The sequence below is a fragment of the Giraffa tippelskirchi genome, chromosome 9 (genome assembly GCF_054371585.1).
Source record: "Giraffa tippelskirchi isolate mGirTip1 chromosome 9, T2T-mGirTip1v1.2.pri, whole genome shotgun sequence".
NCBI classification, from domain to species: domain Eukaryota; kingdom Metazoa; phylum Chordata; class Mammalia; order Artiodactyla; family Giraffidae; genus Giraffa; species Giraffa tippelskirchi.
The window spans coordinates 47,008,615-47,019,592 of NC_137283.1; the positions used below are offsets into that span (position 1 = coordinate 47,008,615).

General features: G+C 55.4%; 1 protein-coding gene across 14 annotated transcripts in view; it reads left to right on the forward strand.

The window, feature by feature from the left end:
* The window catches only part of POC1A (POC1 centriolar protein A), a 76,389-nt gene extending 65,872 nt beyond the window's left edge, over window positions 1-10,517 (forward strand). For 6 of the 14 annotated variants that reach the window (XM_081525288.1, XM_081525294.1, XM_081525282.1 and 3 more), the window contains one exon: window positions 9,794-10,517. In XM_081525288.1, coding sequence (XP_081381414.1) covers window positions 9,794-9,892 — 99 coding nt within the window. In that variant the 3' untranslated portion in view covers window positions 9,893-10,517. Of the gene's footprint in view, window positions 1-136; window positions 632-7,100; window positions 7,303-9,793 lie in introns of those variants that run through there. The other 8 variants (XM_081525290.1, XM_081525284.1, XM_081525289.1 and 5 more) reach the window with 3 other exon arrangements.
* The last annotated feature ends 461 nt before the right edge of the window (window positions 10,518-10,978 follow it).

Here is a 10,978-nt window from a genome sequence, read left to right on the forward strand (position 1 = left end):
ATTGTTTTGATAGCTCACAAGACCCCACAGCAAAGAGATTCCCCTTTTATTGCATCTGGTTTAGATCTTTAGAATCTGAGTGAAATCAAAAGCATGCTACAGGGGAGATTGATTCCACATTTTTCCATCTTTGCAGTGAAACCCAAGGAAAGTTAGACGTTCTCTGCAGCACAGTCGAGTTGGGGGTGCTGAGCCAATGGCTGCCCCTGGATATTGCCCACAGCCTGACATGAGTGCGCCAGTGGCATGGCTGGGTGACTGTGCCCTCTCCCTGAGACTCAGGGCACATAGGACCCTCCATCCCCCCCCCGGAATCTGGATCCTGTGTTGAGGGAAGGGGGCTGGGGTGCCCCAGCCCCTCTGGGGAGACTGCCTGGAGGAGCCAGAATCAGCCACAAGCCTGGAAGTGATTAAAAGGAACTTTCCGTCACAGGAGAACTTTAAGAAGCAGCCATACCACCACGTGCCCTGATGGCTCAGACCCTGCGAGGGCTGACCGCAGGCCATCTTTGGGGCCGCATTCGGGCCCCTGTGAGCTGGGGGGAGCCATGTTCCCACGGTGAACCCCTGCCCAGAGCAAGTGCCATGTAAATGTTAGCTGTGATAAAGTGTTAACGATGGCTCTACACGACAAGGACTCTAAAGTCCAGATAACTTGCCAAGACCACTCAGCAAGCTAGTAGTAAAGTTCGGGTTTGAACGCAGGCAGTACAGCCCTGGTGCCTGTGCTCTCACTACCCAGGACAAAGGTGGAGACCGGCGTTTCCTGAGGCCCACACCTGTGTCAGCAGCATGATGTGCTGAGAGGGGAGGAGGGCGGGGATGAGGAGCACTTCTTAGGGGTGCAGGGCTGGAGTGGGGGTTTGAGCAGGCAGGGTGGGGCAGAGAGAGTAGTGGTGATGGGCAACACAGGCCTTGAGTGCCAGGCCCAGGAGTCTGGCCTTTCGTCCTGTGCTGTTGAACAGAAAAGGAATGTAGCAGAAGTGGTGTGGAGGGCAAGGGGGTGGGGCATTTCCAGGAAGCCGAGGCAAAAGGATGAGGACTGAGAGGAGTGGTCATCCAGTCCTTCATCCATCCGTGGATGGTCCTTCATCTATCTGGGGGGCCCACAGCACTGACTGCATGATGGGGGTCCTGGGGTCAGGCAGGGAGGCCCTTTGGGCAGAGCCCTGACAGCACTGCCGCACACAGCCCCACACAGCAGCAGAGGGGGCGTGGACGTTCTCTGCACCCTGTGTCAGCCCTTCCCACGGCCTCCCCCACCGGCTCAGCGCCCTGCGTGCTCCCCATTGCCCCTGTCCTCCCCCGCCCTCTCCCAGGTGTCGCCTCTGCCCTGCATGTTTCCCTTCTCTCAACCTGACCACCTTCCCACGCTGTGGCAGATGTATGCTTATGTGGCCCTCCTACCCCCCAGCCCTCTCAGCTTTCTTCCCTTCCAGACTCCAAGACCCCACATCTCCTGGTTTCCCATGAGACTGCCTTCCCAGGGCAGTTTGAGCTCCCCTCGCCATGAGGCAGAGCACTAGAGGGGACATGTGGCTGAATGTCAGCTCTCTTCTTCCGTCATCTGTCTGGGCTCAGCCACGGTGTCCATCTCTGAGCCACCTGTCTCCCCTGCTCCAGGGAGACACAGGAGGGCCTTTCAACCATAGAAACCAATACTACTCTCCACAGGGGGCCCTGAGCACCCTGGGGCTCTGCTTAGAGCAGAGTGTGGATGGGGAAGCGCCATGGCTGCGGGTTGAGGGCTGCAGGAAGAAGGGCTGTTCCCGAGCTGGATGGCAGCAGGGAGGATGGTGGGGAAGCCTGCGGTGAGTCACCTGCGCACGGGAAGCTTTGTAAGGAACTCGCCTGATAGCTGAGAAAAATGTAGAGAACAGCTGGTTGGTCATCCTCATTCTTTCCCCTCCTTCAAGATGGTGTTCACTGTCAGTCGTGGCAGCTTTGCCAACAGCTCACCCAGATAGGACTGGTACTGCAGCCCCTCAGTGCCTGGAAGCCCTAGGAGCCAGCGTCTCGGTTACCACCTGGGATGGGCCGCTGATGAGCGTGCGAGTGGATGACAATGTCAGGAGGGCTCGTGGTGTCCTGAGGCCCCTCTGGGCTTTGCAGAAGTTAGGGTTCTAGTAGTTTTCCTGCTATATTTGCACACGGGGAGTGTGCAAGAGGTCGTCAGTCAAGATGGTGGCAGTGGTGGCTCTGGACAGAGCAACAGCTGCTGAAAGGGACCTGGCTTGGAGGGTGCAGCTAGGTCTGTGTTCTGAAGTGCTAGTTTACTCAGTTCCACTTCACTACCTGTTGTGAAACTAAGACAGCCGTGGTTAGTTCCTGAGCTGAGCCTCTTCTCCCAGGGTCCCCTCTGGATCCAGCACTGGGTAAATTGGCCACAGGAGCACCATTCTCCCTGGCTGGACCTGCTCGAATTTGAGTCTCGTGAAGCTGTGCCGGGAAGTGGAGGCTCCCCGACTCCTGTCCCTTTTTGGCTGAGGGCCCTGGGATCCCTCCTCCACTCTTCTTGTGGCCACCACTCTTTTTTCCCTGTTTGGTAACTCCAAACCAACCACTCTGGCCTGGCAGTGCCAAGAGGGTGCTGTGTTCTCTGCCTTGGGACCTTTGACCCTACTGGACCTGGCACTTGGCCTGTCTTGTGCTGTCTCCTCACAGGGCCTCCTGTCAGGGTTGGCACTCTCCTTCCCACGTGTGCTGGCCTGGGCTGTAGCCCCAGAGCAGGCGAGCCAGGTCAGGGGCTGGACTCCATGTGGAGCTCAGTCCCTGTGGGCCAGGTCAACACATTTCTTCTTGCGTTCTCCCTAAACACAAAGTGAAAAGAGAGATGGAAAAAGATAGTTTAAAAAGGAGCCATCTCTCATTTATGAGAGATGGGGGAAAGAGCTGAGGAAAAGTGCAGGACAAGCTCACCTGAGAGGAAACCAGGCCAAGGAGAAAAAGGAGGTTGGCAGGGCTAAGGCTGCGCCATGAGGGAGTAGGGCCTGGGAAGTGGGCAGTCGATGGGAGAGGCGGGGGGAGCGTTTGTGCCTGAGAGGACTGCGCTGCTCCATGAGGCTGTGGGTAACTTGAACCTGTCCTGCTGTGTTCCACGGCATCCCAAGGTGGGGGATTATTCTCCCAGGGAGCATTCATTCTCGCCTCCCCCGTGTGATGCCCACAGAACTCTCCCCTGGACCAGAGCAGAGCCCCTGGGAGTACTCGGCTGCCCGGCCCCTCGCGGGCAGAGGCCCCACATACCTGCTTTGACTTGTCCCAGCGTCGCAGATGTGCGAGGCCCCGTGGCAGGAGTGAGGGGTGAGGCTCCCCTTGGCCACCGTGGAGGCCAGAGGAGATTCACACACCCAGGTTCTGTCCCCTCAGTTTGTGCCCTGAGGGGGCGCAGACACCTGGTGACTCGATGCCAGCAGAGAAAAGGCATCTGAGGCAGGAAGGTTTGGAACTGTGATGCTGTCAAAATGTCCCCCGCGTTGCGTTCCCTCCCACTTGGAGTTCAGGGCCCCAGGTACCAGACTTGGCACCGAGGACTGGCATTTTGGTGCAACTCCTTCGGGCATCACTATAATTCATAGGGGACTAAAAATAAAAGCCTGTCTCTTTAAAATTGGTAATTTTTACACCACACTCAGAAGGCCCTTCAGGGTGTTTCATAAAGCGTCTTACACTATTGAACTGTGAGCGAGAGAAGCGTCTTACCCTGTCAGTGTTGCTCCCATAGGAGACAGGTCACAGTGTCTTTTCCCCCCTCGGCAGGAAAATCAGGGTTCAAAAGATTCAGCCTTGCTGAGTCTCTCCCAGGGGGTTTTCTTCAGAGAGTTCTGACCAGGTCATGACAGGAACCCCACCCATTGGCCCCAGCTGGCCTCTCCCATGCTCTTGGGTTTGGTCCCCAATGCCTCCAGCATCCTGCTTCCTATGTGGTCCCTGGGTTGGGTGGTCCTTCATTTGGCACCCACTGAGGGGCCAGGCTGCTTTCCAGGGGTTTTCAGTAGCATCACTGACATGGTCCTGAGCTTTGGCCAGAGCCCCCAGCACACCTGCACCGGATTCTGCTCTCCAGTATCCAGGGGCTTGTGGATTCAGTCCCTCTTCCTCTCCTGTCTCCCCCCAGCCCCCTCTACCCCCATTAATGACAATCATCTCAGAAATGCAAAATAACCCTGCTGCTGGCCCCGGCTTCTTCCACTACCGCTCCATGCCTGCCTGACCCTCTCAGAGGGGCCTCAGCCTGTGCCCATTCTCATCCTGTGTTCTCGTCTCTCTCCCCCCATCTGACTCACCACTAGGTGGTGGTGGCTCATACCTCATGGCTCTGAGTCTGTCCATGTTCGTCCTTAGCCCACCCACCACCACCCCCAGACCAACCCACCATCATCCCCTCTTACTCTCTCTCGTCTCCATCATACCTAATCACAGCCGCTCCCAGACCATCCCCGTGGAGCAGCCAGAGGGGCCTCACCTGGCCTCAAGCCCCCAGCCCCTTCCTGCTGCTCTGAGGCTGAAGCTGGGGCTGCCAGGTATGGCCTGCAGGGCCGACCCCATCTCCTGCCTCCTCCCAGGCCCCTCTCCTGCCTCTTGCCTTCCCTCCCACCTCAGGGCCTTCCTGCCTCTCTCTCCTGGTAAACTCCTCCTCGGTCTTAGCCCACTCACTTCCTAGGGCCACCTCCCCTGGCTCTGGCCAGGCAGCACCCCGCAATCTCCCAGCACACACTGCAGTCCCCACAGCTGCTTAGCACTGGCCTTCAACTCTCTGTGCATCCCGTGGGGCCAGCTGATCCTGTGTGCTCTGCGCCATTGTTGCCCTGGGCCTGGCAGGGGCCAGCTCAGGGTGGTGCCCCAGAGGATCCGAGTGAGTGAAGAGAGTGTCTCCGGCAAGGGTTGGCAAACTTTTTCTTAACAGTCAATATTCTAGGCTCTGTGGGCCATAGAGTCTGTCACAACTACTCAACCTGCCCTTGGAGCAGCCATGGACAAATGTAAGCATGTGGGCATGGCAGTAAAACCTTATTTATAAAAACAGGCAGCAGGCCGAGCGTGCCAGCCCTTGGTCTAGAGAAACAACAGAATTCATTCAACAGTAAACGGGTGTTTCTAAGGGAATGCTTTTCCTTAAGAGAAGGGCTATGGCTTCCTGGAAAGTGTTGGTAATAGCAGGAGAAGGTGTTGCTAAAACAAGCCCCCAGGTGATTCTCTGACAGGTGTGACTTTGAAAGTGAAACTTCTGGTTCCCCTATGGCTGTGACCCTGGGAGGCAGACGGTGTTGGGAGAAGAGTGACAGTGTCCAGGCATGGAGTCCGAATTCTGCTTCCTGTGGCTCCGATTCAGGGAGGATGGTGCCTAATTTAAAGTGGAGCCCAATCTCGTGAGGGGTGGAGCTCCAGTGGTGATCTGGGCGAGTCCCACAACTTAGTTGGGGTCTGACTGCTTGTGTTATAGGGAGAGCACCCCAGTGAGAGATAGCATCTAAAATAAGGGTGTTAGGGTCGCTTGTCATTGCATATATATTAAAAGGTTTTTGTCGATATATCCCTATATTATTGCCTTTTCATAGTTCAAAACTGTGACTTTCATGATAATTCCAAACCTAAATGTTTAGCTAGGTAAGAGACTGCTTTATGGGCATGGGAGGTGTTATGAGGCCTGTGAAGTGCCTCAGAGAGTGGCCAGATGATGTGAGGACACTGCTGGGTGACCGTCAGGGGTGTCCCTTCCAGCTACTTCTGCTCATTTAATCCAGAGCCACCAAACCAAGTGGCCTGGGCAGAAGGTGGCTGCCACTGGGTGAGAAGAGAGATCCATGGCTGTGTCCTCAGGCTGCTTGAGCTTGGGCACAGGGCAGGGGACAATGAAGACTGCTGGGTCCCAGGGCCAGTATTCCTCAGGCACTGCCACAGTGAGCCAGGGGAAGAGAAGTAGGCTGGGCCTCTCCTTAGACATGGTAGATGGGGACAAAGCAAAGGTGCGCAATTTCTGGCATGTTAGCCCTCACTCTGAAGCCAGGCCACCAGGGTTCACAGTCCAGGTTTGTTATTTGGATGCTGTGTGACTTTCAGCAGGTTACTATCGCTGTGCCTTGGTTTCCTCATTGGAAAAAAATGAGATGATAAAGGCTCCCACCCTGAGGAGTCATATTGGAGTGCTTGGAACCTTGTGAGCACTCCGTGTCAGCTGCCAAGAACAGCCCCTGGAGCTGTGTGTGTCAGGAATCAAGATGGGGCTTCCCTGGTGGCTCAGTGCTAAAGAATCTGCCTGCCAATGCAGGGAAACACGTGTTCAATCCCTGGTCCAGGAAGATGCCACATGCAGCCAAGCAGCTAAGCCCATGTGCCTGCAAGCCATAGAGCCTACCTCTGTAACAAGAGAAGGCACTGCAATGAGACGCTTACGCACAGCAACTAGAAAGTAGCCCGCACAGCAAGAAAGAGCAAGCTCAGCAAAAAGAATCAGGATTCCCCCACCCCCACCCCGAGCCCAGTCCTGGGTCTTGCCTCAGGTCTGGGCTTTGGGGGCCTCGTGTCTGGATGGCACAGGGCCAAGGAGAGGGTATGAAGCTTCCTGGTTTCTCCAAAGTCAACAGACAGGAGGGCCCTCTCTGTGGAAGAATTTGGACCCCAGAATCCCGGCTGATGGCTGTCTTTTTTTTTTTTAATATTCATTTATTTGTGTATTAATGCAGGATCTTTTCGCTACGGCATGCTCACTCTTAGTTGCAGTGTGTGGGATCTAATCCCTGACCAGGGATCGAACCCAGGTCCCCTGCACTGGGAGCACAGTCTTAGCCATTGAATCACCAATTCAGTGATGGCTGTCTTTCCCAGACACTTTGCCCAGGCCAGTCTGCTCAGGAGCCAGAACCCTCAACTCCTTGGCCCCTTCTCCATTTCCCTTGGCCTTCCTTAAAATTAAGTTGCTAATCCTATTCTTTGGGACCTGCTACAACACCCGACTTTCACCTCCTTGGGGATTTTGTGAGAGGCTGGGACCAGGTCATTCACCCTTGAATAAAAGAAAAGTGAGGTGACTGGGCTGGGAGCATGGACTCAGAGGGACTGCAGAGGTGTTTGTCTTTCCAGTGCTTCTCCTTACCTTCCAGGGCAGGTTGGCCTTGTCTCCAGGCCTGGGGAGTATGGGCACCAGGCATCAGAAGGAAAAGTCCCAGGGCTGGACCAGGGCATGAGGTGAGGTAAGCTGCGAGCAGCCTGCTTGGCGTGGCCCCAGGCGCGCAGGACTGAGGGCAGGGCTCTGCCCTGGATGCCGAGGCAGCACGTGTTCATGGAGGCATGCTGAACCCACAGGTAAAGGTTATAGTGCAAACACGGCACAGGACATGGCCCAGAATCCATCTGTCCCTGTGAGGGATACTGCTGCCTCCTCACATGGACCCCAGCAGCCGGGGAGCACAGTGGAGGCCTGGCTGCTCCCTGTGGGTGGCCTCCCTGGCCTCTCACTGCATGTACCGCCAGCCCTGAGCGTGTCTGACCTCTGCTACTTGGCTGCCCCCATCGGAGCCTTTCCACCACTGGGGAAGCCCTCTCTGGTGGAAGGAAGGTGCGTCAGCAAATCAGAGATCAGGGCTTCCAGGCTTCATGTTATCAGAAGGGATAACCATTTCCGATGAAAATGAGGTCCTATGCTCTAGTGGGATAGTATTATTAAGACAGATTTGTGAAGCAGAGATTGTTGTAATGTACAGAATTCCAAAGCTGTGCTTCTCTCACCGGCCCAGGGGTTTGGTGGGATCCTACGTGACTGGGAAGAGCCTATTGGACTTGATCAGTGCCTGGTGGCTGCCAGCCAGCATCTTGGCAGATTAGGCTGGGCACACTGGGAGTGGGGGGTTGGAGACCAAACAGAGATGATGCGGCTCTTCCAGAAGCTTGCCTGGGGGGAGGGGAGAAGCTGCAGATTTGAGAGGGGTGGGCTTTTTTTTTTTTTCAGCCCATTTGTCTACAACATGCTATGAAATACCCCCTCAGGTGTTTATAGCTCCCAAAGGAAGGACCTCCCAACACCTTCCATTTAGGTGGCTTGAGGTGAAATAGATAATGCTTTTTTGTTCAAAGAAGTTTAACATCATCAAATTTAATGACCATATTTCTACTGAGCTTGAGTAACCCCCGCCCCCCCCCCCCACCATGGAACACTCTACTTAGTTAGCCCCATGAAATGCGTGGCACCCCTGGTATTGACATTGGCCCAAAACCCACTGCCTCCACATTTGGAAATTCAGTCCCTATGGAAAAAAAAATTTCTTTTAAGTGTGTGTGTGTTGGGGAGCAGTGCTGGCCAGAAGAGGACAAGCTGGCTGGCTCCCCCACTGGGGCCTGGAGTCCGGGACTATCGGAAAAAGTCTGGATGAGGAATGATTCTGGAGCTTGGCTCAGTGTGGGTTTTGCAGCAGCCAGTGGAAACTTCCAGGAATGCTGCTCTGGGCCAGCCAGGGGCTGTTTCCGCTGCCACTTTTACAAGCCGCAGACCCTCGCCATGGCTGGCTGGCCAGTAGAGGGGAATGTGATCGTGTCTTTCAGCTCAGCTCTGCCTCTCAGGGTGCCAGTTCATATTCCACAGGCAGCAGCTTTTCAGGCTCTGTCCTGTGCCCCGGGGCTCAGAGCCCCTGCAGCCCAGCCAGCTTGTTTAGAAGGGGCCAGCCGCCAGGAGGAGCAGCCTCTATGAGGCTGATATCCGTGCGGGATGCTGCGAGAAGTTATAGCAGCCTTAGAGGGGAAACTCCCTCCCCAAATGTTTCAGTGTTTTATTAAATATGTGAAAGGAAAGTTTTCCTTTCTACTGGACCAAGGCCCAGAGCCTACAAGGAGCCTCAGGGAAGGTGGCAAAACCTCTTGGGAAAGCCCACAAATGGGTAAAATTAAGAGAAAGTCTTGTTTCTCAATCTGACCCCTTTCTAATGCCTGTAGGCTACATGGCAAGGAACCAAACCTGCTTCATTCCCAGTGGACTTGCCCAGGGCCTGCTGTGGGCCTGGACACTCCTGCCCCTCTGCCAACGCTCTGTCCAAAGGCAGAGGAGGGGGGCAGGTTTTGCAGCTTTGTCTGGGGGCCAGGTCGGCAGACCCGCCACCATGCCAGGTGTACAGGAGAGGCCAGAGAGCCAGTCTCTACCCCCCAGAGGCCAGCATGACGATCATCGTCATCGTGGCCACCGTGGGCCAGGCTGACACGTGCTGGGCACCACGCTGTCACCTCCCAGTCTCCAGGGCTGCTGTGAGCTTGGCATTATCGCTTCTGTTATAGTGGAGAAAATGGACTCAGAAACAGGGCATTAGGGCCTCACCCCATTCAGCACATTCCTGCAGTGGTCCCCAGTGGACTCGGACTGGCAGTGGCCCTCCTGGGCTCAGGGTTCTCACCTCCAAGCCTGGGAAGCCCCTCCAGGTGTAAAGATAAAAGGCCTGGGCAGGACCCAGGTGGAGTCCCTTCATTTGTGGGCGCAGTTTTCTCATCTTTGGAATGGAGATGGTTGATGGTCTCTGGGTGGTCTCTGAAAGGACAGAGCCTGGCTCAGATGAACAAGTGCTTCTGCTCTGTAACTCCAGTCTAAATGCCAAACCACGAGGGCCTACTGTCCCTCACTGTGCCCTTCTGCTGCCCACAGACATCAGAGAACTACCTTCCCTAACCAGCAGGAGCAAACATGAAGACCAGGGACAGAGCACCAAGCAGGAGCCTGGGTGGGAAAAGATGGCATTTGTTCCAGGGCAGCTGAGCAGGCTTGGCTGAGGGCAGCCCAGGGGCCCCTCCATCCTGAGCCTGACCATTTATTTTGCAGACAGTCTCCATCTTGGAGCAGCGGCTGACACTGACAGAAGACAAGCTGAAGCAGTGTCTGGAGAACCAGCAGCTAATCATGCAGAGAACACCACCATGATCAGGGGAATGAGAATCAAGAGCTCGGTCAATTTAGGGGGTGGCAGGTCGGGGATTTGTACTGGACACTTGGGTAAATAAATAAGATTCAGCCCTGGGAACCATATCCATCCCAGAGCCCCAGGGGTTGTGTACCTATGCCCTCCACCCAGCTGTCTTCACCCAGAGACTCTCCACCTGGTGATGGGAGGCCCGCATAGGCCGCACCCACATATGCACAAACGATACACCTAGTTTATTGTGAAGGAGCCACTTCACATTAATGCTTGTTACCTTGGAGTCTTAAGGAGCCCTGAGATGGAGCTCTCCTCTGGAAGCTGGAGCCCCAAGCCACCCTGCTTTTCACTCATCCCTTACTGACCTTTCTGCCATGTGACTGGCTTTGTTCTGTATCCCAGAGTAGAGGTGGACTGCTTGTTGGTTGGATGAGCCAATCGTTTCCTTTAAATCTGACAAAAGGCCCAAAGTGACCTGTCTGTCTGATTTATCCAGGAACAAGCCCTCTGGAGGGGGTGGTGGCTTGGCCTGGATTTCTGTCCCACATGTTTACTGGGGCCTGGTGGCTTCTTCTCTGCATCCATGAGGGCAAAGGAACCTGAACATTAAAATGAACTTGATGGAGCTCATCACTGGAATGGCTTGTTCTGAGTGAGATCTAATCAATCCCTCCATCCCCAGGGTCCATAAAGGGAGAACAAAATGACATCTGGGGAGGGCCCCTGCCAGCATCACCTCCGAGCCCTGCACACCCTGCTTGCCGCCGTTCGGGGTCTTCAGGAGCAAGGACAGCCAGGGTCCCTCTGGCCCAGCTGGCTGCTTCAGCTGGGACCTGGAGGCTTCAGGCACCTGCTTGTCCCCTTGCTCGTGAGGGTTCCATAGACTGCTTCCCTGTATCCATGCGGGAAAGCCAGGCAAGTGTTCCCCATATGTCTGGGTGTCGTCCATATCTCTGCATTCAGCTTCTTGGGGCCCAGCCAGCCGGGGAGGTATTCACCCTCCAACACACCTGCCCTGCCCTGGGGCCTAGGGGAGCGGGCGGTGTTAGACTCCCCAGGAACTGTCAGTACCAGGCGGCTAATGAGGTTCC